The 26,759-nt window shown below is 39.0% G+C and overlaps 4 protein-coding genes across 6 annotated transcripts; 3 read left to right on the forward strand and 1 right to left on the reverse strand.

Moving 5' to 3' along the window:
- The first annotated feature begins 1,231 nt into the window (after nucleotides 1–1,231).
- On the forward strand, nucleotides 1,232–4,201 carry LOC116611771. 2 transcript variants are annotated; one of them, XM_032372318.2, is made up of 2 exons: nucleotides 1,232–1,914; nucleotides 3,096–4,201. In XM_032372318.2, exons 1-2 carry the CDS (start codon nucleotides 1,768–1,770, stop codon nucleotides 4,146–4,148), a joined length of 1,200 nt encoding a protein of 399 aa, XP_032228209.2. In that variant the 5' UTR covers nucleotides 1,232–1,767; the 3' UTR covers nucleotides 4,149–4,201. The 2 variants fall into 2 exon arrangements, with proteins under 2 accessions (XP_032228209.2, XP_048586097.1); XM_048730140.1 differs by lacking the exon at nucleotides 1,232–1,914 and adding an exon at nucleotides 2,451–2,607.
- A 2,364-nt stretch (nucleotides 4,202–6,565) lies between these two features.
- Nucleotides 6,566–8,760, forward strand: LOC116611761. The gene is made up of 2 exons (XM_032372285.2): nucleotides 6,566–7,628; nucleotides 8,644–8,760. The coding sequence occupies exon 1, from the start codon at nucleotides 6,776–6,778 to the stop codon at nucleotides 7,589–7,591; it is 816 nt and encodes a 271-aa protein (XP_032228176.2). The 5' UTR covers nucleotides 6,566–6,775; the 3' UTR covers nucleotides 7,592–7,628; nucleotides 8,644–8,760.
- A 10,696-nt stretch (nucleotides 8,761–19,456) lies between these two features.
- LOC5504046 (COA8 family protein CBG23705, mitochondrial) lies at nucleotides 19,457–23,012 on the reverse strand. Of its 2 annotated transcripts, none has more exons than XM_032372311.2 (6): nucleotides 22,811–23,012; nucleotides 21,451–21,561; nucleotides 20,962–21,045; nucleotides 20,527–20,566; nucleotides 20,184–20,265; nucleotides 19,457–19,890 (listed from the first exon to the last, which is right to left on the reverse strand). In XM_032372311.2, the coding sequence occupies exons 1-6, from the start codon at nucleotides 22,898–22,900 to the stop codon at nucleotides 19,794–19,796; spliced, it is 504 nt and encodes a 167-aa protein (XP_032228202.1). In that variant the 5' UTR covers nucleotides 22,901–23,012; the 3' UTR covers nucleotides 19,457–19,793. The 2 variants fall into 2 exon arrangements, with proteins under 2 accessions (XP_032228202.1, XP_048585745.1); XM_048729788.1 differs by having other exon boundaries at nucleotides 19,457–19,910.
- On the forward strand, nucleotides 22,960–26,239 carry LOC5504045 (corepressor interacting with RBPJ 1). The gene is made up of 7 exons (XM_001624932.3): nucleotides 22,960–23,065; nucleotides 23,168–23,227; nucleotides 23,431–23,508; nucleotides 23,728–23,858; nucleotides 25,007–25,075; nucleotides 25,327–25,422; nucleotides 25,715–26,239. Exons 1-7 carry the CDS (start codon nucleotides 22,966–22,968, stop codon nucleotides 25,763–25,765), a joined length of 585 nt encoding a protein of 194 aa, XP_001624982.2. The 5' UTR covers nucleotides 22,960–22,965; the 3' UTR covers nucleotides 25,766–26,239.
- Nucleotides 26,240–26,759: the final 520 nt, after the last annotated feature.

A 26,759-nucleotide genomic window follows, 5' to 3' on the forward strand; every position in this document is an offset into this window, starting at 1 on the left:
CGTATTTATCGCTTGATTCAAATATAATAATAAGGCTCTTTACGCGTCTCTATACGTGGGTGTAATGAATATACGGGGTGGTCAGTCGTTCAGCAGGGCCACAGGGCGCTATTTAATCCCTCCTCGCTTGACCCAGGAATGACACTTACGGGATACTAACTTCTCTGACGCACAACACTAAACTCGCTTAGAAGAGGGGTGGAGCGCATTGCGCCTGCACCCCGCGTGACAGCAACCACAGCGTGACAGTAACCACAGCGTGACAGTAACCACAGCGTGACAGCAACCACGGCGTGACAGCAACCACAGCGTGACAGCAGCCACAGCGTGACAGCAACCACAGCGTGACAGCAACCACAGCGTGACAGCAACCACGGCGTGACAGTAACCACAGCGTGACCGCAACCACAGCGTGACAGTAACCACAGCGTGACAGCAACCACAGCGTGACAGTAACCACAGCGTGACCGCAACCACGGCGTGACAGCAACCACAGCGTGACAGCAACCACGGCGTGACAGCAACCACAGCGTGACAGCAACCACAGCGTGACAGCAACCACAGCGTGACAGCAACCACGGCGTGACAGCAACCACAGCGTGACAGCAACTCCGTGATTTAGATAACACAATCACGCGAGTACACAGCATAATAAGACTCTAGATTCGACTTGTGCGATGAGATATATATTTTTTTCAGTAGTACACTTAACTGGGAAATTCAGTCCAATTGAGAAAAACTCTGCTGCTAGCAGGCTAGGTCTAGTGTCACGCAAGTCGGACCCAGTGTCACGCGATTCGGATCTGGTTTCACGCGAGGATGAATTGATTGTTTCAAAATTCAAGCAATTTTGAGTGACCACCGTTTGTAAAATCTTGTTACTTAAAACGTAAGAAATCGTTTCATTCAGCTGTAGCGTTTTTTGAAAGGAATGGATAGGTAATAATCTGATTACCATTTTCTTGGAAACCCGAGAAAATTGAAACTTTACAAAAATATTGTTTACTATAAAAACTTTGCAAGGGCAATTGTATAGATATATAGAATATATATTCTATATAAGAAAACTGGAAATTACATTTTCTCGGGTCTCGATGTTAATTTTTGTCGGCGCAGAATGCTAATTTCCTTCATAGAAACCTTCAACATCATACCCAAAAAGAAAAGGCTGTGTTTTTAGTAACAATATTTTTGACAAAAAATTGTTTGAATCTATGAAATAACTCATTAGTTTGATGCTCTCGAGTTTTATTTATCAATATCAGGAATAAGTAAGCGATGAATTTAACTAGACACAAAAGTGTGGAAAAAATCCGTATCATGGTGTATAGTGATGGCGTAAACAGCGTTGTATTTATATAAGGGCGTAAATATTTAAAATGAGAATGAAATAAATGTAATAAAAATGAGGTTATCGTTGTTACTTAGATTATTATATTTATGTTTGTGGTTGTCTTGGCAGTCGATGATAGCGTGATAAAACGGAAGGTCTGCATATTTGTATTATTCATGAAGCAGCCTGACGATTTTGTCATTGTATTTGCATGGGTTCCCATCAAACGAGAATACCCATAAACACATCACGAATCAATTAATCATATTATTTACAATACCTCTTGGCGATACAATATGAACTGACGTCTATTCGATGATCATCAAAGCTCGGCAAAGCCGATATTCCTTTTGATATCTTTGGTGTGGATACAATGGGAATTCAAGTTGGATTGTACCTGGGAGACCACGGTAATATTTGGGGCTACTATACTAATGTCAGTATGCCATGACCCACGCAAATTAGAATTCAGTACTTCTGCAACTGAGAACTTTGATTTCGTGAACTGTCCAAGTAATTGGAGCAACTTCAACCTCGATAGAACCCTCTCCAAGGAAGAGTTCTATCAGCCTACGAGGAAGGTACGTTAGTCGTTTACTTTTTTGGTTATGGCTGATTTTTGTAGATATTGTCACGCGAAGTTTAGCGAATTCGTTTATAAACTCCCGCGAATATTACATAAATTTCCTTTTATTCGGTTGTTTTATTTAATTATGGACTGCTCATTGTATATGCGAGTCTTTTAAAGAGTTTTATTCAAGGTTATTAGGGATTCCTTTATAGCAGTGGATACATATCGTGATAGTTACGCAAGCTCTTTTAATTCACAAGCAAAAAAAAATTAACAACACACTTTAGAGATTCAAAAAAGATATTTATGCGATATTCCAATAAAGTACATTTTAAGCATCTTTATCTTGCATTTTTTATTTATATCGTTATTGAGTTTGAAATTTCGTGTGGTATGATAGGGACAACATGATACAACAAGTTGTGGTCCCCAGACTAAATAGATCGTAATAATAGCGGCTAATCCGAATCCATACACACGGAAGACAGGGAAATTAAAATTGTCACGTCGAGCTATTATGCAGATGCGGCTTTGTTTTGACTTAGTATTTTGGATACGAGCTCATTATCATTCATGAATATTTGCACTTCCGATAAATCAAAATGTAATTCTTGACCAGTCACACTCTCCCACTATGTAGTAGTTAGAGAAAGCATTATCAGGGAATTTTGAACTTGGGAGCGGAAAAAAAAAATACCCTAAGGTAGTCTTCTTATATCTAAAATTTATTTTTCTCAGAAATGCTATTATTTTCCGCAAATACCGCCATTAATTTAAATATTTCGGCGAATATTACATCTTAGTCAAAGGCAGGCTACATCCTCGATCCCCCCTCCTCGATCAAACTTTTCTCTGCATCAGCACTTTCCAACATGATACTCCACAGTAGCCTCTCAGACCTCACTCTAACCCTGAACCGTGCGCCACAGGGCTTCACCACAATGACACAATAACCACCATGGGGACCCGGTTTGTAGACAACTAAAAAACAAAGAAACACCGTTTAAGTGCGGTGATATCGAACTGAGAAATAAGAGACACCAAACACTGCCCCATTTTTTTCTTTATCATAAACCTTTCAGGACAGACAAACAAATCTTGGAAGAAATGGTTTTGAGATTCGAATAGAACAATGATTTTTGTACTTTTAACACATGATATACAATAACCGTGCTTTTTTTCCATTGCTAGCGAGGACGAGCATCTTATACGGTGATGTCATCAGGAGAAATCAACCCGTTCAAGGGGATACAGCCCAAGCTGTTCCAGAGGACAAACCCTCTGCCGCCGATCGCAGCGAGGCAGAGCAAAGTTGCATCCGGCTTGCACGCAACTCTCCCGGGAACATCTGTGATCAGCGCAGGAACAAACTCCCATGCATTGACAGGCGGAGAGGGAATGGAGACAAGGACTATTAAAGAGCAAGTGCCTTTCGGTAATCACAAAAAAAGGCGGGAAAAACAATCATATTCCAAGCCCCCTAAAACAGCTCGAACGTGTAACGCAATCTGTGACACAGATATGACATTAACGCAAGCACCTCCTCCACTAAATAAGATCCAGGCAACCACCAATTCAAGCGCGGCAGCGCCAGCAAAAGTTGCTAGGGAAACGCTTTATTTGCCAAAGCGGTTTAAAAATGTTGAATTGGCTCCCAGGGAATATCCAAAGGGCTCTGATAAACAAAGAAGATGTGTCGAAAAGAAATCCCTCCTCGATCTTGCCTCTAGCGTGACCGATCCCGCAGGAAATGTGAAAAGAAGACTGCGTAGCGATTATCATAAAGCATTGATAATACATAGCGAAACGGAGCTTAGAAAACAGCAGCGAGTGCTGGGTCAGTGTGAGGGAGTACTTGGTGCACGACCCACAAGAGAAAGGACGTTTGTTGTGCAGAAAGAAGAAGCGTCATCAGCTTCTCTTAGCTCAAGTGGCAGAGAGGGGCCTGGAGAGGAGACCGCGTGTCCGCCCTGCCCATTTACGCGCGCATCGTCGTGGCCTGTTGCTCGATTCAATGAATCTTTTGTTACGCATGCACAGCCAAATAGAGGCCTGCACTATTCCTTGTCGGACGAAACGATGACACGACCACAGTTGCACAAAAAGAAACTATCAAAAGATAATTCATTTGGGGAAATATCCCAGGAAACTGGAAATTTAGTTAAAGAAGACAGCATTTGGCTCAAACCTAAAATTCACATAGCATCCAGGGCTGCACTGCAAAAGAGATGCGAAAAAAAATAACTTGTAGTATATATTTAACCTCGTTCTTTAATCATTAAAAACACGTTATACCATTCCCTTTTTAAAATTATCAAATAACTATCGTTTCTAGGTAGGAATGAGATCTGATTCAGGCGCGGATGTTGAAAAAAATGTTTACAGTCAGAATCCTGACCTTTGCACAGCTCAAAACTAAAATTTTAACCTGTTTCGACAGGATCGAAAAATGGCAAAATTCTAATTGTAAGGTCGTGTTAGCTTACATTTGCTTGATTTTTTGCCTAGAGGTCCCTTGCATAGCATAAAACAAAATAAGCTTCAGTATTATTTGGTAGATGATCCGTTCTTGAGATATGATTCAGAAAAATTGCCATTAATCATAAAATTTGCCCAAATTGGGCAATTTAGAGTCTTACAATTTGCAATATCTCAAGAACGGATTATCTGACCAAAAATACTCTGCTTATTTTGATTTAAATTACACAAGGAGGCAAAAAATCAAGCAAATGTGAGCTTTATTGGCGGCAGTTAAACATCCACCACACAAGTTTCAACTGCAGTCTTTCATTTACCTACGCCCAGGATTCGGCGGATAAAGACCCGAAATTTTTCGATCTTCAAAATGATAAAATTATTAGGACATAACAAAGACAAAGTATGTCTAGCTTGTCACGTCCTGTAAAAAATATCATATGGACTCATAGTTGCCTTGCAAATGGCAAAATAGTTGGCGTGCTTGACGCGCTGTTAGAATACAAATCCCCCCCCCCCCCCCCCCCCCCCACTGTAAACTAAGTTCAGATCTAGAATATGTTTTTGGTCCCTTTCATGGACGAACTTCATCTTCAAGGCGCACAATTAAGCAGCAATAATTTCCCGGTCTGAAATAGCAAACGGTTTTGGGGTGCAGCATATACAAGGGCACAAAACAGATCGTTTTTTGGCTGGCTGGGAAGATGTTAGACCCCTCGGTTGCTGGGAAAAAATCGTCCCGAATGGTTCTGCTGGCAAATTTTTGGAGTCGAATTATTTGTGCTGGGAATATTTTTGGGGACGCTGGGATGAATCCGTGGGGAAAAATCGTCCCAATTGGTTATACGGGTAATTATGTATGTGCTGAATTGCCTTTTCACTGCTGCCTGAGAAAAAAAATTCCTAACCAATGCTGGATAGGAAAAAAAAAATGAAATGGTCCCTTCTGGGAAAAAGGAACAGATAATTTTTTTCCCAGCAACTTTTTAAATGGACATTTTCGGCATCAGAACATGTTCAAACGACGAAACATGACATTTTACAGGCCCGTACCCAGGATTTTTCTTGGGGGGGGGGGGGGGGGGGGGGGAGGGGGGTTCTTTGATAAAAATCTGACCATCCCCGAAAGAACAAAGAGGGATTTTTTTATGCCTTTGCAGTATCTCCACGGGACGTTTATTGTCAGATTTGGCTACATACCAGAGTGATTTAGCTTATGTTTTATAGTTTTGTCTACAAATAACACGTCTATTGAGAACCATTCAAGTGGACATTCGGCCGTTGTGGGGGGGGTGCGTTCGGACCCCTGCTCCCTGCACCCCCCCCCCCCCCCCCCCTGGGTACGGGCCTGTTTTAACGTGTTTGGGGAAGGGGCTCGTTGTATGCCTTTGCATATATGTGAAAATGAGACGCTTTCTCAATTGGTAGACTATACTTTGACAAAACTGCAATTTGCGCAAAGTATTGCATTTGTATGCTAGGTGAACGTCACCCAGGTTCCTGTAAGGTAAAATCCTTGGTTGGTCTGAGTAATACATTTATATCTCTATTGAGCTTTGATAAACCTATTTCTGAATGTGATTAAAAATGACTAGACAGGATTTTTTACAGGAGGGGGCCCAAAAGGCCCTTTCAAGACATTTTCTCCCGTGTCTTAGATAATGTCTCATATACATTTACTGTATTTTTGGCTTCTTGAAGGGGGGGGATGGCCAACCCCCTGGCTACGCCCCTGAAAAAGCGCCAAAGTAGCCGGTGACCCCCCCCCCCCCCCTTATCCGGATACGATTAAGCTCTCCGGACTCAGGAGGAGTATTTTATGTCCTAATCCCCTAATGTACGAGTACGCGTTGAATGCAAAAGTAATTAACGAGTCGTCAGACGTTTAACAATTCTGATATGGTGCTAATTACACGAGCTAAAGAGCAATTAATCTGAACCTGGAAGCCAATACTTATATAGAGAACAAATACCGGTAGTCTGGGAATCAATTACCTTACGTACAGTCGTACACAGCTATATTAAGAAAACAGTGATCTACTGAAGAGACATCATTTGAGCTCTCACTGAAGGTCTTTTTTTAATAAAGCATTTCAGTCCCTTAGGAATAAGCTGTCTTTGTTTGCCTAATAATTTGTTTGTAGTTTTTTTGAAATACGCAACTAATTAAAAGCGAGTAACTATGAAACTCAACAGAACAGCAAAGTGTTTATAAGCATGACTGAAACCAGAGTGCTTAGTCAATATAAGGAGCTTTTAGTGATTCAAAGTTCATTTTATCGGTTTTCTCGAGGTCAAAGAAAAAATACAATAACAACACAGTACAAAGATAGTACATGCAAGTGTAAGTGAAGATTTATAGGTTTTGTTGACAAAGTAAAAGAGTGATTAGCGCCATGTCTTGGGGCAGAAACAGGCACCCAGCACATCAATCAGTCTACGATAAGGCACTGACCATCTTCCAAGAAGGCACCAAACACCTGGAGGACCTGACCAACGCAATAGACCGCGAACGAATACAATCATGCATCGACCACAAACTGGAGGAGAGAAAAATCAAACAGGACTTCGTCACCTTGATCAAGGAACGTAATCGCTTGGGCAGAGAGTCGAGAAGTGGGGCGAGTACAAGGCCGCTGGTATCGCGGCAGAAATCCTTCCGTGAAATTCAAGCGCACGAGAAAAGAAGAAAATTACGGATGTTTTCACTAGCGAGAAGTTGTGACACTTTTCCGCAGATAACATGTACTGTAGCAAATGTGCCAAAAATCATGAAAAGGAATTTATCAAGCGAGAGTGAATTTCACAACTGGATAACGGGGCGGCCGAAGTTAGCAAACTCTGGGTTCGTGGCACCGGTTGAACAACCTGTTGCCAAGCGCAGCACAACAAAAACAAAACATATGGCCGACACAGAGCTAGAGAAAATGAAGCATCAGAGTAGGAAGGTCGCTGATATTGTCAACAACATCCCTTTCTTTAGAAAACAGGACACAAACAATATGATTCCGTCTCAGTCAAAAACATATTTGAGCGATGCTGCTGTTGTGTCAAAAGGCAGGGATGAAGCGCGCACAAGAGGAAAATTCCCATCCTTATTCAACACAAACAGAGGCCTCAAACAAGAATTGTCTGTCCCAGCATTCAAGACATCTAACGCGGTCAGAGATCCTTTCCCATACACACGTAGGCGTTCGAATACTTTTATATGAGATTGAAATAAGTGGTCTCTGTACGATAGAAGTAAGGGTGTTCTCTATATCGATCTCTTTGATGAAAATAAAGCTGTCCATGTATGACGAAAATAAAGCTGTCCATATATGATGAAAATAAGGCTGTCCATGTATGATGAAAATAAAGCTGTCCCATGTATGATGAAAATAAAGCTGTCCATGTATGATGAAAATAAAGCTGTCCCATGTATGATGAAAATAAAGCTGTCCATGTATGATGAAAATAAAGCTGTCCCATGTATGATGAAAATAAAGCTGTCCATGTATGATGAAAATAAAGCTGTCCCATGTATGATGAAAATAAGGCTGTCCATGTATGATAAAAATAAGGGTGTCCATGTATGATAAAAATAAGGGTGTCCATGTATGATAAAAATAAGCTGTCCATGTATGACGAAAATAAAGCTGTCCATGTATGATGAAAATAAGGCTGTCCCATGTATGATGAAAATAAGGCTGTCCATGTATGATAAAAATAAGGGTGTCCATGTATGATAAAAATAAGGGTGTCCATGTATGATAAAAATAAGGTTGTCCATGTATGATGAAAATAAAGCTGTCCATGTATGATGAAAATAAGGCTGTCCATGTATGATGAAAATAAGGCTGTCCATGTATGATGAAAATAAAGCTGTCCATGTATGATGAAAATAAAGCTGTCCATGTATGATGAAAATAAGGCTGTCCCATGTATGATGAAAATAAGGCTGTCCCATGTATGATGAAAATAAGGCTGTCCATGTATGATGAAAATAAGGCTGTCCATGTATGATGAAAATAAGGCTGTCCCATGCATGATGAAAATAAGGCTGTCCATGTATGATGAAAATAAAGCTGTCCATGTATGATGAAAATAAAGCTGTCCCATGTATGATGAAAATAAGGCTGTCCCATGTATGATGAAAATAAGGCTGTCCATGTATGATGAAAATAAAGCTGTCCCATGTATGATGAAAATAAGGCTGTCCCATGTATGATGAAAATAAGCTGTCCGTATGATGAAAATAAAGCTCTGTACGATAGAAGTAAGGGTGTTCTCTATATCGATCTCTTTGATGAAAATAAAGCTGTCCATGTATGACGAAAATAAAGCTGTCCATATATGATGAAAATAAGGCTGTCCATGTATGATGAAAATAAAGCTGTCCATGTATGATGAAAATAAGCTGTCCATGTATGATGAAAATAAAGCTGTCCCATGTATGATGAAAATAAGGCTGTCCCATGTATGATGAAAATAAGCTGTCCGTATGATGAAAATAAAGCTGTCCCATGCATGATGAAAATAAGGCTGTCCATGTATGATGAAAATAAGGCTGTCCCATGTATGATGAAAATAAGGCTGTCCATGTATGATGAAAATAAGCTGTCCATGTATGATGAAAATAAAGCTGTCCCATGTATGATGAAAATAAAGCTGTCCCATGCATGATGAAAATAAGGCTGTCAATGTATGATGAAAATAAGGCTGTCCCATGTATGATGAAAATAAAGCTGTCCATGTATGATGAAAATAAAGCTGTCCATGTATGATGAAAATAAAGCTGTCCTGTATGATGAAAATAAAGCTGTCCTGTATGATGAAAATAAAGCTGTCCTGTATGATGAAAATAAAGCTGTCCATGTATGATGAAAATAAAGCTGTCCATGTATGATGAAAATAAGGCTGTCCATGTATGATGAAAATAAAGCTGTCCATGTATGATGAAAATAAGGCTGTCCATGTATGATGAAAATAAGGCTGTCCATGCATGATGAAAATAAAGCTGTCCTGTATGATGAAAATAAAGCTGTCCATGTATGATGAAAATAAAGCTGTCCATGTATGATGAAAATAAAGCTGTCCATGTATGATGAAAATAAAGCTGTCCCATGTATGATGAAAATAAAGCTGTCCATGTATGATGAAAATAAGGCTGTCCATGTATGATGAAAATAAGGCTGTCCCATGTATGATGAAAATAAGGCTGTCCCATGTATGATGAAAATAAGGCTGTCCATGTATGATGAAAATAAGGCTGTCCATGTATGATGAAAATAAAGCTGTCCGTATGATGAAAATAAGGCTGTCCATGTATGATGTAAATAAGGCTGTCCATGTATGATGAAAATAAGGCTGTCCATGTATGATGAAAATAAGGCTGTCCATGTATGATGAAAATAAGGCTGTCCATGTATGATGAAAATAAAGCTGTCCATGTATGATGAAAATAAAGCTGTCCATATATGATGAAAATAAAGCTGTCCATGTATGATGAAAATAAGGCTGTCCATGTATGATGTAAATAAGGCTGTCCATGTATGATGAAAATAAGGCTGTCCATGTATGATGAAAATAAGGCTGTCCATGTATGATAAAAATAAGCTGTCCATGTATGATGAAAATAAGGCTGTCCCATGTATGATGAAAATAAGGTTGTCCCATGTATGATGAAAATAAAGCTGTCCATGTATGATGAAAATAAAGCTGTCCCTGTATGATGAAAATAAGGCTGTCCCATGTATGATGAAAATAAAGCTGTCCATGTATGATGAAAATAAGCCTGTCCCATGTATGATGAAAATAAAGCTGTCCATGTATGATGAAAATAAGGCTGTCCCATGTATGATGAAAATAAGGCTGTCCCATGTATGATGAAAATAAGGCTGTCCCATGTATGATGAAAATAAGGCTGTCCCATGTATGATGAAAATAAGGCTGTCCCATGTATGATGAAAATAAGGCTGTCCATGTATGATGAAAATAAGGCTGTCCATGTATGATGAAAATAAAGCTGTCCGTATGATGAAAATAAGGCTGTCCATGTATGATGAAAATAAAGCTGTCCATGTATGATGAAAATAAGGCTGTCCATGTATGATGAAAATAAGGCTGTCCATGCATGATGAAAATAAAGCTGTCCTGTATGATGAAAATAAAGCTGTCCATGTATGATGAAAATAAAGCTGTCCATGTATGATGAAAATAAAGCTGTCCATGTATGATGAAAATAAAGCTGTCCCATGTATGATGAAAATAAAGCTGTCCATGTATGATGAAAATAAGGCTGTCCATGTATGATGAAAATAAGGCTGTCCCATGTATGATGAAAATAAGGCTGTCCCATGTATGATGAAAATAAGGCTGTCCATGTATGATGAAAATAAGGCTGTCCATGTATGATGAAAATAAAGCTGTCCGTATGATGAAAATAAGGCTGTCCATGTATGATGTAAATAAGGCTGTCCATGTATGATGAAAATAAGGCTGTCCATGTATGATGAAAATAAGGCTGTCCATGTATGATGAAAATAAGGCTGTCCATGTATGATGAAAATAAAGCTGTCCATGTATGATGAAAATAAAGCTGTCCATATATGATGAAAATAAAGCTGTCCATGTATGATGAAAATAAGGCTGTCCATGTATGATGTAAATAAGGCTGTCCATGTATGATGAAAATAAGGCTGTCCATGTATGATGAAAATAAGGCTGTCCATGTATGATAAAAATAAGCTGTCCATGTATGATGAAAATAAGGCTGTCCCATGTATGATGAAAATAAGGTTGTCCCATGTATGATGAAAATAAAGCTGTCCATGTATGATGAAAATAAAGCTGTCCCTGTATGATGAAAATAAGGCTGTCCCATGTATGATGAAAATAAAGCTGTCCATGTATGATGAAAATAAGCCTGTCCCATGTATGATGAAAATAAAGCTGTCCATGTATGATGAAAATAAGGCTGTCCCATGTATGATGAAAATAAGGCTGTCCCATGTATGATGAAAATAAGGCTGTCCCATGTATGATGAAAATAAGGCTGTCCCATGTATGATGAAAATAAAGCTGTCCTGTATGATGAAAATAAGGCTGTCCCATGTATGATGAAAATAAGGCTGTCCATGTATGTTGAAAATAAAGCTGTCCATGTATGATGAAAATAAGGGTGTCCATGTATGATGAAAATAAGGACATTCTCTAAAAAAATATATTAAATAGCCCATGACAGCCACTCCTTTGTCACTTATTTAATATCGAAAACAAAGTTCAAATTTTCCAAATTCAATCGAAAATATCGCATTGGCTACTCCAAATAAGCTGATTGGAATAGATGCTTTTTTACATTTGGTACCTAGGACCAAATGGCGGCTTGTAGAGGCTGCTTAAGCCTACGACACACTAGGCGATTCTGTACGCTCGTACCAGCGGATTTCAGTCGTCGGACACACGTAGGCGTTCGAATACCTTTACATGAGATTGAAATAAGTGGTCTCTGTGCGATAGAGGTCTGTCTATTGCGGTGGCAAATTTTTAAGCGATTTTGAACTATCACCAATATTATGCAAGACATTGGCGATCAAATTCTCTGGCGGTCGGCCGTCAGGTGTGTTGTTGCCTGCGTTCATTTTGGAAAATAAGGCTTATCAGCATTAAACAAAAATGTTGTTGCTGCATTCGGGATTCCCGCGGGTTCTTGGATGCGCAAGAAATGTGCGCTGTAACAATAGCGGTCACCGTGTAGGCGAACAACAACAACAACAACAACAAAATTCCATAGTCTTCAATGACATTTTAAGCTGGTTTGGGGGCAACCACGCTTTTTTTTTAGAAAAACTGCGTTCATTTTTGAAAAAAAGGCATTTTTTAAAAATAGAAGACAAAAATGTTGTTGCTATGGTTTCGGGATTCCCGCGGCTTCTTGGATGCGCAAGAAATGTAGGCCGTACCAGTAGCGGCCACCGTCCTTAGAGCCTTTCTTTTTGCACAGATTCAATATAATATGCTTTGCTAATGATCTACAACTCTCTGAGAACAGGGCTGACGTTGACGTTTCGAGTATCAGGACCTTTCAAACATTATTCACAGGCCAATGTTGCGAAAGGTCTGCGAAACGACTATATTTTCAAAGAAGCGTACAACATTAAGCCCGGACCTTGTGTTTATTCGTTTTTCTTGGATTTCACAATGTATCCGCAGATCAGCATTTTTTACGTTTGTTGTCTTTCTAGGTATACCCAAAAATAGACAGCGTGTCAATCCAAGCAACCAGAATAACCACAGTAAAATCCTGATACAAATCACGGTGAACAGGAAACTCATTGTTTTGAGCTTTGAAATACTCTGTTTTCTAATTTAGCAATTGAATGCAACCTAAAAATTCAATTCATAAACCTTTGACAGTGTTATGGTCCAGCAGTTTGATAAATGTACAAGGTATTTTTTTATTGGCAGAAAGTGGAGATGCGAAAGGTCCATGTTAAAAACCTCAACACAAGTGTTCTCCTTTCTCTTTAAGAAGTTTCTGAAAGGACCTCGTTATTAACGATAGTAAGCTTTCAATCGATGCGAGCAACCGAGTTTGTTTTACGGGCCATAGAGGATTTTTGGAAATCCACTGAAAAAATAGGTGGATGAGGCTAGCTCATTTTCTCATCTATGTTAAGTCTGGGAAAACGTAGAAGAGCCCCAGAATGAGGCGTGTGTAAGGAAGCGATGGAATGCCTCCTGGAACCTTGGCGAGCAGGCATAGCCAATGGGTTATGAACAGGTTCATCATCGTCAATATCGATAAACACTTTTCGCCTGTGTAGCAAGGTCCTCCACTTTGCTTTAGGCTTCATATCCTTCGTCGCCATCTGAATTCTAGCAACGGCTAAATCTCTGCCTGGCAAGAGCCGACGAGGCGACCACCTGATTACCAGGCACACTCCTAGAGACTGATGTAAAGTCAGTACAGGCCGTCACCTCTGAGCATTGAGTCATTGGCGAGTTCGGTCGACTGTCTTTTTCTGTTATCTTTGGTAGTAATGGAGGGTTAGCGTGGGAGTTGACTCGCGCTAAGTTTTGTATTGTTAGCGAAGATTGTGCAACACTGGCAGGTAATGAACTCCTTCGCTTAGAGAGCAACGTGCTTCTTCGCTTTGTAAGTAGAGGCCCTTGATCAAAGGATCCTTGTCAATGTTCATAGAACCCATCTCCTTTTGAACCCACTCCTGATGCTCTGTTAACCTTCTCGGATCATGTTTGGACTTCAGGGCACTTTGAGATAACTTAGCGTCAAACATTTTCTTCAAAATTTCTTGATATTCCTTACTTGATTGGCCCCCTATGCCGTCGGTATCTGACTTCTTGTCATCCACTAGTGGGTTAACATGGATTTTATCTTTCTCCTTTAAAAGAGTCTTTTCACAATTGTGCAAGGGTTGTACAAGGTCTTTCATCTTTTGACAAGTTCAGGTAAAATATAAGAATCTTCGTTGAAAAAATTCACATCACTAAATAAAACCTATTTAATTATGGCTTACTCTTGGCATTATTATAGTCTCTCTTGGTTCTTCTAGATTCCTTGTAAAACCAACATGTTCTCAGAATAAATCACTGCGTTATTATCAATTGGTGTTTGCGTTAAACTAAAATGCGCATATATTGCAATGAAACCATTTTAATACACATTGTCATGCTGATTAATCTGGTAACGCGCTGGATAACAAAGGGCCGAACCGCCCATTCCGTGTAGTAAAACGGGCGCTCACTAGTCCGTGTACAGCTAGTTCTGTCGGGCGAATAGAGATAATACACCGTGTTGGAATGGGACTAAAAGTTGAGCTTAACATTTATTTGCTCATATACACTGACTTCTGTACGATGAGCTTGCAGCCACATGTTTTGAATCAGCTTTTATCAGCTTTTGTTGGCCGGGTCATCTATTGTTAAAACTTTTCCTTCAATACTTGATAATTAAAGAGGCTCGCTTGGCTATTCAAAATGCTCGCTTCGCTCGATTACTGACTCTGAGATTGACTTGGAGCAAGTCTAGTGACAGCCCAACGGCAAGATATGAATCACAGGAGATACTGTAGGAGTCTTGTTGACCAATTCCTCAATTCAATTCAATTGCCGCGTACCGTATTTGCTCGAACAAGCGCCCCGGCGCTTATTCAATTTTTCGAAGCTCAGACGGGGCGCTTATTCTGGGGAGGCGCTTATTCGAGGAAGGCGCTTATTTAAAAGGAAGAAATCTACATATAAAACTGAAAACATATTCAGTAAATTTTCGTTCGTTCACTGGTCTAAGCAAATCAGAGGCGCGAACGATGTTTTTTTTCCACCGTGAAGACGAACAGTACGATATTTTTACGATTAGACGAACGATATTTTTTCACTGCACTTATATGGCTTCAATCCAAACGCACCAACGATTGCACAAAAATCGAACAAGCATTTTCCATTTAGTAATTTATCTATTTCATTGATGTCGGGATTTAAGAGATTAAAAAGTGCACTTCTTTTGTAACATGAGCTCTTTCTCGTGCGTGACATTAGCGAGACAGATTCATTTCAATGTAAGTTTCTGTCTGTCTTCAACTGAACCGTCGAACAGCACAAACCTCGGAGCCTCTGCAGCCAAGTCTAATAAAATGTTATGTATTAAGCTTATTATAAATTTCTCAGTAAGTATATAATAAACAAAATACAGCATGGAAAGTTCCTTGTACAGTTTTTATACACTCGTTGTTTTGTATCAAAAAACTCGTTCGCTGCGCTTACTCGTCCGTTTTTTGATACTTCACAACACGTGAATAAAAACCGTACGCGCGAACTTTCCATGTAGTATTCTCTTTATACTACACATATTCAGAAAACTCTCACCTCAAACGATATGTTACAACGACGCCTCTATTGGCGAAGAGATGGTGGTGGGATTTGAAATTTTAAGGTGTCCGACAAAATCTCCCCTCCACCCCTAAAGGGGTTTCTTGCAATATGGATTTGTTAGCGACACGGGAGCGAAAGGGCATTGTGCCCTCCGCAAAAAAAAGATAGAGCAATTTTAATATGAAGTGATACGGAACTGGTTATCGTACAGTACACCTCCCGTCTAAATAAGCCTGTTCAGACGCGGGGAGACTGGGTCGAATCGATCGAATCGGACCAAATGAACAATATTGAGGAAGAGTGAAATCGCTCTTTTGGTCTGGAAAGATCAGTCCCTCGCGGCATTTCTTAAACTCTGAACTGGCTTATTATGATAAGCAGATAACAGGACGGTAACACAATGCGATGATACCCTTTTGTACTTAATCCTACGATTGATTCCTAATAGCTTAAAATAAACACAACTTAACTGGTATGACGTCAACTCTCCTATATTTATCACATCTAGACGCCTTGAAGTAGGAGAGAGCACAAGGCGTACAGTAGCAGTGGTGATCCTGTAACATTCACTCGATCTTGATTTCTGGCATACGAGGGTGGTCAAGGTAGATCAATACAAGAGTACCTTTTTTGGACTTATCAGAGTTGGTGTCACTTTGCAATAACTAGAGAAGACCAGCAGCAGAACACAAAGAGCTAAGAAGTGAAAAGGCCACAAAAAGCAAAGGAGAAAGAGGACGAAATCAAGGAAGATACGGAGTAATGGGGGAAAGGAGACAAAGCTTAGGATGGAACGATGTCTCCAGTGTAATGAAGGACACTATGGACACATTACGTGATTTGGAGCTACGAGAAAGAAGAGACAGTCTATTTGATCTGTCTCTCCTTCAAGAAAAAAGCAAGCTTTTCTCACTACAAAGCTCTTTCGAAGAGATAGACAACCGCATGAATCAGGTCCCGAAAGCACCAAGGCCCATCATAGAAGGGCTTCCGGAGAAAAAACTGAAGAACCCTTTTGCTAAAGAGGATTGGGACTGCCATAAAAAGCAAGTGTTTGCGCCAGTGAAGCGAAGATGCTCTATGACACCTAGGATTGGTGTACAGAAGACGTTTGAAAGTCAATCGTTATCGGAATACGGATCTAAACTTAAGGGAAAACGGAGTTCTGTCACGCGTCTTCCATCGATATACAACGCTAGCGAGCGGGCCACGTCGCCCACACGAGGGCACCCCGAGGTTGATAGGATGTCCTTAGCCTCCACACGCAGCGTTCCCGAACACAAGATTGGCGCGTTTCGGATGAAGCAGAATATGAAAAATACAGAGGTCGAGAAAAACTCAGCAAGTGATTCTAATAAAGCAAGCATCCCTCGACAAAAGCAGATAACTTTTGGGGCCAAACCGGCGAAAGATTGTCAATTAGAAAAGTTCACTGACTTCCCACAAATAAAGAAGAGGTGCAGTGTACCAGAAAATACGTTGCTAAGCAAACAAGTAGACGTATCCACTACGTGGAAAGTACTTCTTCACAAACGGAACTTGTTTGAGCTCGACCGATAAGTGTTCATGTATGTGTATGAAAATATCGTAAACAATTTTGATCATGCATATTAGATAAATACATGTATTTTTTTAAAAATCAAAGTTTGAATTGATGAATTTTTAGATTTGTGAACGTGGCGCAGTTATGAAGATTATTACGTTTTAATTAATGTAAATAGTGGTGTAAATAATGATTCCTCTTGTGGATAAGTGCCAAATACAGCAGTTGCTGAAGTTGCTAGAACAAAAAGTTGGTTGTTAACAATGCAATGGTTCGACTTGATCCCTCTAAAAGCTTCGTTTGTTTTAACCGAAACGCATCAAAGGATCTTCACTAATAGCCTAGCTAATTTTGGATTAGCCTGTGAAGCAAGTCCGAAAGTTTGGGCGGAAGGAGAGCTGTAAACGGGGCGCGGGCCATGGAGAGACATTCACTCTATCCTTCTCTTCAGTTGCGCGGTGTCTATCCTTCATTTTCCCCAGCCCTTTCTAGATCAGAAAGTCTTGATTACAAGTGACAAGACCGTCTACTACATCCAGGCACGTACATAGGACTTGCGCGCCGCCACTTATTACAATACCTTTTTTTATTCCGTGAACTATTAGTAGTATGAAACACTTAAAAGCTTGAGCATTCGGCGAAAAAAAAACTATTAAATTTTATGGGTATGTTAACAACATGTACTCCTCCCTAGTTTGAAGGATTTTTTTGCATTTTTTTTTTTACTTTTCCAGTTTGGCTGGAAACCCTAATGCAAAATTTCACAGTTCTAGGTACGAAATTCTAATGCACAGCCTCTTAGCCATTTAGCCTCTTATTCTTCCAAGATGTAATTTAAATGTTTTTATCCATTATGCTTAAAAATGTAACGTTCTGTACGTATTAAATCAACTCGCACAATGGTAATAACAGAGCTTAGCGCACTGTTCCGAGATTAAACTCCGTTCGCCCTTAAAAGAATACGTCCGTGACGACGAACTTTGTGATAATTTTAAGGTCAGCAAAACTGCTCTACTCATGTGGATGAATTAAAAGTCACAAAAAGGCTAAAGACGAATGATAAGGTAGTAACTGTTGAGATGAGCTTTTTGAGAAGACGTTTGACGACATATTGATGGAGTACTAGCCATAACCAGAAATTGGTGCGAGTGAAGAATGGAAGCCTAGGGGGATTAAAATTTAATTAAACTTGTAAGGCACGGCTTTGGTGGTATGTCTGGTATTGTGCTGATGTCCTGGCTGCATAAGTCAGTGGTTGGACAGGGCCGGTAGTAAAGGATCTTGTTGTGACATTGAATTTCCTTATCTATCTTACAAGAAAACCGCCACACGCTTCATCACAGTTGCTCTTGGCCAACACATCAAGATGGTTAGAATCGGCCAAAAACGAAAATCTCCAGAGTTTGAACAATCTGGACACAAAGAAATAGTTGTCGTATCCAGCGATATGGGTGATGTCGGCACAGAGACGAAGACTGGAAGCCAGGAAAAGTCTGTAGTCGCTGGAAATGTCTTCGGGGAATATAAGAACGGTGTCAAAAGGCTGGAAAAGGGGGTTAACACAGAGGTTGGGTGTTGAAGAAGGGCTCTTCATGTTCGGGCCACGTGAGATAACAAAGCACATTTACAGCATTGTACCATATCAAGAATACTTGAGAATATTAGTACTTGTGTAAATACAAATTGTTTGAAGGGTAAACACACAAACAAAACACTACATGGATAGAATCAGAGAATACTGATTGATGAAAATGATGATGAATTACATTTTTATGATAACATCGAAATCAAAGATAAACTTGTATACATAAGAAACTATATGAAAATAAAAAACGGTCAAAAATGTAATTTATAAGCTCATTATCCGAACACTTAGCCATTGAAATTTTATTGAAATTCCACCAGATGCGATTTAATAATTTCTTAGTAACATTTGAGATTTGCATGTCTGAGGACTCTTTGTTTAAGTAACTAATCTCTCCAGTCTTTGTTTAATTCAATTGGTCTATATAGGAAATATTGTATTTGCAGAAATAATCAAAGAAAAAATGTCTTTTTTGCATAGAATAAGAGCTAACGTGGAGCCATTTATTGATAGAGAGAATTCTTCACTCTTCCCGCGACTTAAACGAACATCTGAAAAGTTCTCACATGTTATCAAGTATCTTTGAGGTCTTAATAATTCATTGTCAAAATGGGCGCATATTTATGGCCGCCACTATATAAGCATCATTTTACAACTAGAATCTTCTTGTTTTCATTGTGAAGTTCTGAAAGTTCTAATTGAAGTTTTATTTTCTAGAAAAAAAAACTCCTATTTCTAAGCACCAGCTTTTATTTTATGGAGCACAAAAATGTGAAAAGTCGCGTTCTTATATGAAGGTTCAAAATACCAGGTAAGATATACCAATTATTTTTTACTTTGAGATTATTTGCAAAAGATTTCCTCTTCAAACAGGGTTACTGAAATTCGAAAATGGTGGACCGTAAAGCGAATTGATTTTGCATTCTTTTAATAGGCCACAGCCTTAAATAATTCTTAACTTTAAACAATGAATTTCAGAAATGATTTATTATAAATATCCCCATCATTTCCTCTCAAATACCCTATCTACACATAAAAGTGATTTTGAATGTTTTGATATAAAAGTGGCTAAAAATATACCTTTTTTACAAATTTATTGTTTGTTGAACAGTAGATGCAAAGTACATGTAACTGCAAATAATAGTATATTTTGCTTTTTGTTCCTTGTTTTAAATATTAAACAAGTCATTGCCTTTGGGGGGGGGGGGGGGGGGAAGAATCCCCAAGCTTCTTCCCCTGTTACAACCCTGTACAGCAGAAGGGGAAAAAGTCATACATTCCATGGTTCCATGGATACAGTACTTAGCTACACATGGTAGTGTTACCTGACAGGGTGCCCATAGTTCTTAAACATCCCAGATCCTTTACCTCTAGGAGTTCAGAAATCCATTACTGTACACATGTCCCTTACTTGCTACCTATGATTTCCTGGATATACAGATTTGATTGTTCTTTCTAGTGCAGTAAGGAAAGCTGGCCACAACATTCTTACATTCTTTTTGTACCATTCCCTGGTGAAGAAAAGGCTTCCCTTTAAAGTAGATACATATTAAATTTTATTAGGAACCACAAAGGGGGGTAAGGTGTGAAGTGGTGTGTGGAGCAGTTTCAAAACATAATACATGTTTGTATGGTGGGAAAACTCACCAATTCAGAGGCTCTTTGTGTAAGTGAAAGGTGGCTTACTCTAAAGCAGGCTAATTTTTGGCTATTAATTTTCAGAATTATACTCCTTATGGAGATGATGGTCCTTGTCTAAGAAATCTTTATAAAACACAGATAGCTCATCTGCAGTCCTACTCACCACTGGTACTCCTTATGGAGCTGATAGTTCTTGTCTAAGAAATCTTTATAAAACACAGATAGCTCATCGGCAGCCTGCTTACCTAGAAGCAGATAAATCAAATTTATACCCATAAAACATAAACACATACAGTACCCGCAAACAAATGGACGGGTGGGGTGGGGTAGGGGGATGAGAAACCAAGATCAGACCAAGGTAGAGATGAATCAAAGGGGAGGAAGGTAAAGAATTGACTTGATTGGAAGAGGTACTCATCATTTTGGTTTGGTTGTAAAGGATTGGGTATTTTAATTGATCAAACTTTGTTTACTATGTTTAGCCATAACAACGCATGTCAACTTACTGCTTTTCTTTTCCTTTCCTTCCAAGAATTTCTTTTTGGACTAAAAATAATAAATTTGTAAAATTTTGTAAGCAAACCATATAGAGCTTCCGGTGAATAATTATAAAATATGAATGCCACTAGCACAATATTAGCATTCTGACATTTGTTTATATTATTGTCTCCTACAATTATAAAATGCTATTCTTTGGGACAGATAAACCATATGAGACATATCGGAATACATGTATCAGGAAACCAGGGGATTTTAATATATACTGTATACAATATACTAGTTACAGAATAAGTGTTTTACTGTAATTTAGATGTCAACATTTTAGTACCAATGCCTCATTAAATTGCTCAATAAGTTTTGAATGGTCCAGAGTAACTACAAAGTACTGAGGTTATTACAAAAGGGCTTTTTTCAGGTGCCAAAATGTACGGTACCAGTACCTCATTGAAGTTCTTGTTGTGTCTGGTCCAGAAATCATGGTGCCAAGAATGCACAAATTCTTTCATCATTCTGAAGCCCTGTTCCTAAAGCAAACATAAGCCCAATGCATCCATTAATAGAAAGATGAACAAAACATACAGCTAACCCAAATGCCACCATAAATACTTACATGAAAAAAGTATGTATTAACCATGTGTTATTCCAACAAATTGGTGGGAATACGATAAAGAATTCCTTATCATGGATGGAACCAGGATTTACCCAGCAATATGCCAACAAACATATATATATGATCTCTTGATGTCTATCTCTTTAAATTATATGTTTGTAGTTAATCTAATGGGAGTAAATGCAGCAAAGATAACAATAATGGTAGGGTAAATACTGTATTCTTCAACCAATAACAGGATTTATTAAGATTTGTATTATCAATAATAAGCCAATCATTCATGTGCTTGCTCATGGATATTCCCAAAGAATTCTACTACCCTTGGGGTCTCGTTTGCTCTTCGGGCAAATGCCATCTTCCTGATGTTGGAATTCAAGTCAGGTGGGCCAACCATGTCATACTCCTTGGGCGAGGGCTTTGTGTACACTGTCTAAAAAAAAACATTATCAAACTTTTAGAATTCAAATACAATTCAATTCAAATAGCTTACACATATTGTAGACACACCTCCTTTTAGGGATTCCATCCCCTTCCCCATTACAGTGGAACCTGGATTATACGATACTGGATTTTGCGATAACCTTGATTTTACTCTTGATTTTACTATACCGCTCCTATCTCCTGACGAAAATACAGTGACATGTTTGAGAAATTACCTTGATCTAACAATATTGGATACAACGTTATTCTTGATTTTACGATACAAATCTGTTCTCCCTAGTATAATTTTGACCCTGATACAACTATACTACTAATTCCTTCTATCAAAGAGAGAAAAAACTCAAAACTCCACACACGTACAGTACAGTTAATTGATTTTTTTCTTACATGACAGATCTTCTTAAATGCAGATTAAAGTTTACAGAGAGTACCGGTACAGTATTACGCAGAGTACAGCATACCTGTCAACCTCAGAAAATCTCAAGGCTTGATAATTTTTTTGAGGGGAGGGGGAAGGGGGAGGGGTGGATTAATTTTTTGGGGGAGGGGTGGGTTTAACCTTGCAGGCGTTTGCCGTATAGAAAGCTCCTGCGAACAAATCCACTTATAGATCTCGCGAGGGTGTTAGATAAATTGCGCTACGCAAGGGAATTGTTGTTTCAAATATTTTAATAGAAAATAGGCAAAATGACAATTTTCTATGGAATAATTTTTCGGAAGTGATAAAAATTGAGATTTGGTGCTCAACGCGGGAGAGCGGGAGAAGGGGCACATCGTAAAATCTAGATTCCACTGTATTACGATAATAAGTACAGTAGAGAGTACCCCTTGACTGTATTTACTTTTCACTGTAACTCACCTGGGGAAGTGGCAATTCTTTACTGGCTTACAGTACAAGTAGATTTATTTGATTTTGCATTATTTATGAAATGAATCGGTTGTTTGCAAGTTTTGTGGCAGAGTAAAAAAGTGCCTCCAAAAACTATAATTTCTAAAAATTTGTAAGAAAGTTTTTTAATTTGAATTTGATTGATTGCAAGTGAGTGTGCTGCTACATTATAAGTTACACTTTATGTAAGCAAGGGGGGGATGGGGGTAAACCTTAGCGATTAGTATATGGCCCCTGTAGAAGGAACATGTTATTAACTTGTCAGTGACTTTTTAACGTTTCTTGATCACACAACACAACATAAAAACAAACCTCCTACTAGTGTTGGTAAGTAAGAGAAGACACAAACCTGGCTTTCATGCCGTCTAGTGAAGTAGCATCCACAAAAACGATGCAATAGCGAGCCAGAAGCGCTCGGCTTTACTCTGGAAGCAAGCATTACAAATAACAGACACTAGAAAATACAAAACTTTGAGCAACGAGTGTTATGCAAAGCGTTAGCCGATGTCAGGATTCTGCCGACATCTTGGACAAGACGTTGCCACTGCGCATACTCCGGGTGTTCGTACCGCTGGCTCAACTAATTTAAAAATGGCGGACGAAGGTAACTTGTAGAACTTGTTAAAAAGATTTTCTGTTTCATTTAGACTACTTGTATGATTTACTCTCTGCCCTCTATTTAGTTTACACAAATTATATTTTTTAGAGAGAAAAAGTGATCGAAAAGACAAAAAATCAGCACGCGATCGTTCATCGCGACCAAATGGTAAACTCAAAATTTGCTTCATAAGTCAACATTAAACACAGGATTGAGGCCAGGAAGGATTCAGAAATTATTTAACTCCTCTCGTACTCTTTATTCTTTACTTATACCTTGCAGTCTTCTTTATTCTCTGGAAATTGAGAATTTTACCCTGATATATAATTTCACAACAATTACTAAATTACTGTACTTATATAACGTTACAGACAAAAAGAAGTCCAAAAGAAGGTATTCCAGTAGCAGTAGCTCTTCATCAGAAGGCAGCTATGAATCAAGTTCTAAAAGTGAGCATGGATTATCACTTAGTCCTAGCAGGTCTTACCAAACTACAGCGCAGGGGAAGGGAGGCGTTAGGAAATCGGTGTCCTCCTGTTCCCAGCCCCTGCTCAAAGTTTGAAGCTGGTATCTAAGTGAGTTAGACTCCCTTGTTTTGCCATTTTATCATCCTATCACTGATAGGGCAATAGAAATATCATACAAGCTACTTTATGTCTTTTATTTAGGAAGAAAGAAGTCTAAAAAGACAAAGTACCCAAGCAGTAGCTCCACAGATAGAGATTCAAGTTCTTCATCCTCCTCGTCTTTTTCTGACTCCTCAGCTGAGAGAAAGAGAGAAAAAAAGAAAAAGAGAAAGGTCTTCTATATGTCACTCTCCATGGGAAAACATACACTATGGCTTTAAGATCTCTTGTGCACACTGTGCTCACAGAAAGAATGAATGAATGAAATGAAATCACATGCATTAGGTGTGCATTTTGGGCCTTGGTATGGAAAACCATAGTACATACGTTTTCCCATGGAGAGTCAAATATATGACATTACACCTCCCAGATTCTAAAAATACTGCATTAGAGCTTATTTCTTGCAGATAACAAATAATGATTTAATAAAGCAAGGCTATTGCCTAAGAAGGGAGGCCAAGCCAGAACCCCACACATAGCAACACCTATTATTTTCCCTTTCTTCTAGCACCCCTTCTGTTAAAAAAGCCTCATTCCCTTTTTTTGTGTACCCTGTCTCTCACCCTCGGGGACCCAGGACGTACTGAGCGGAAACGAGCGCTGAGCGCAACAAGTGGGGAGGAAGGAGAAAAGGAAAGAATAAAAAAACGCCCTGAGTAACTGCTCTGTAAAGCTGGTATTAAAACTGTTCTCTAATCTGATTAGTTGGCTTGTTATAAGGTACCATCATTAGAGGCTTGCCAGATGATTTTTCTTATTATCACCAGCATTTGTTGACAGAATCTGTCACTGATATCTAATACACTGAAATTGGATACCCTAGATTATGCAAATTACTTGTTTATCACTTGAACGTTGTTGGCGTTGTTTTATAAGTGTGGCTCTTTCCAAACCCTGTGGGAAGTTCTGCGAAGACATCTCTTTTCTCTACTATCTCTTTTCTACTATAATTAGCTGCTCTTTATTGATATTTTTGACATTAGGGAAGCTTTTAAGCGCTTCAGAGACGGCCTCCTATAAGTCAGCGGCCATTTTGTCTCTGAGGAACCGCACAAATTAGTCTATTACACAACAACACAACTGTGCATGTGCTCTGTGTCAGGGCTGCCCAGGGCGTTTTTTACCATCTCTTCTTTCTCCCTCTTTCTCCCCCCACGGCGCTCGTCTGGCATAACACTTGTTTACTCTCAGTGCGCCCTGGGTCCCCGAGGATGCCTGTCTCTATGTATGGTTTTATTACTTGTGAGACCTTTTGTTCTTTCATTCAAGATAATAGTTAGAGCTAGAGTTAGTCTATAACCCTTCAGCTTACTCTTTATAGACGAAAAAGAAAAAGAAGCAGAAGGGTGCAAAATCGGAGAAGTCATCAGGCCCAGTGCAGTTATCAAAGGTACTGCTTTATTATAGGATATTATACACCAAAACCCTGCATTTTGAAAGTATTCATTCAGACTTCTTTAGTTTTTAGACATGGTTTTCAACTTACTAGTTTTTGAGATGATATTAAGTATTGTGGTTCAAGATCTTGACACCTTGAGTGTTAAGCATGATAAGTCCCTGTTGACAATTTGTTGGGGGTATGCAATTAGAACTGTACAATATGTTGGCCTTTGTTTAAGATTCCTTCCTATTTTGCTTTAGTTTATGAAAGAAAGAGCTGCAAAGGATGAAGAAAGAAGTATAATATCTGGGAAAAAGATTAAGAGAAAGATTAAGAAATCCAGCAAAGATAAAGAGGTACAATATGCACAGTTTTTACCATCAACTCTTACCTTGTGGGCACTCCTCTCAATACTGAGGCTTTTTCATTCAAAATTTCCCGAAACTTGTGAACACACCCTCTTTCAAATACTTATTAATAGTAGGGATGACTAGCCAATATGATGACAGCTGCTCTCTTTTGTCATTATCCAAATCTGCGTCCTTTGCTTTGGCATTCACCATGACTAAAATATATATAGGTTCTGGGAATTTCACTTTTTATTGAATCAAAATTTTTCATGCTTGTCTGTTTTATGTTTGCTTTCAGAGAGAGAAAAACCGCAAACAGCTCCTGAGCTTCTTGAATGAAACTATGTAGCACTGCCTGATGGTATTGAGGCCTTTATGTACAACCTCAAGCCTTCATTTGTGACCTCCAACCTTTATGTACATACTACCTTGAGCCTTCATTTGTGACCTCCAATCTTTTTGTACATACATACTACCTTGAGCCTTCATTTGTGACCTCCAACCTTTCTGTACATACTACCTTGAGCCTTCATTTGTGACCTCCATCCTTTATGTACCACCCAAGCCTCCATTTGTGACCTCCAACCTTTATGAACTATCTTCATTTGTACTATTATAGGTACATCAACTATTGGCTTGGCTGAATATTATTTCTGGATTGAACAATTCTTTTTTATATGATTAAATCTTTAAAAAGATCACAAACACCACATCACCACATAGCATCATGGTCCTAAGAACTAACCTACCTTGCACTCTTAAATGTATTGTGTGATTCCAGAAAAAAATATTTCTATTTCCTAGAATAAAAATTATTAATGTGCGTTTTTTTCCATAAAAACATAGCCTGCGTAGCGGCTTAAGGGAAGGGGAGGGGAAAGGCCGAGGGCCTAATGAAAACACCGTTGTTACTCATTTTAAAGCGACAATATCACCAGTTCACCTCCGATCTATAACGTAACAATTACCGATTATTTTTAACGGAAAACGCGGGACAATATTTCTAAGTTGTAAAAGCAGTGTGTCTTTCGAAAGTTTCTTCAAGCAGGTAACTAATAATTTAGAACGGATGGCCTGTCAGATAGTGAAGATTCTAATACAGATTCTTTTATCGGTTAAGGTTTCCGTCAGCTCATCGGAAGTAAACTGGTTTCCCTGCTAGCAGAGGCCTCTTTTCTCTGTATTTCGCTAGGCTGGCGTTCTTTTCCTCGCGAACTCCAGCCCAGCGAAATACAAGAAAAGAGGCCTCTGCTAGCAGGGAATAAACTGGTGCGATTGCCCCTGTAAATAAATATGTGAATTTTCAAATTTCTGTTTCGCTTTCTCTTTTTTTAATACACACA

This window comes from Nematostella vectensis, chromosome 7 (assembly GCF_932526225.1).
Source record: "Nematostella vectensis chromosome 7, jaNemVect1.1, whole genome shotgun sequence".
Classification (NCBI taxonomy): Eukaryota; Metazoa; Cnidaria; class Anthozoa; order Actiniaria; family Edwardsiidae; genus Nematostella; species Nematostella vectensis.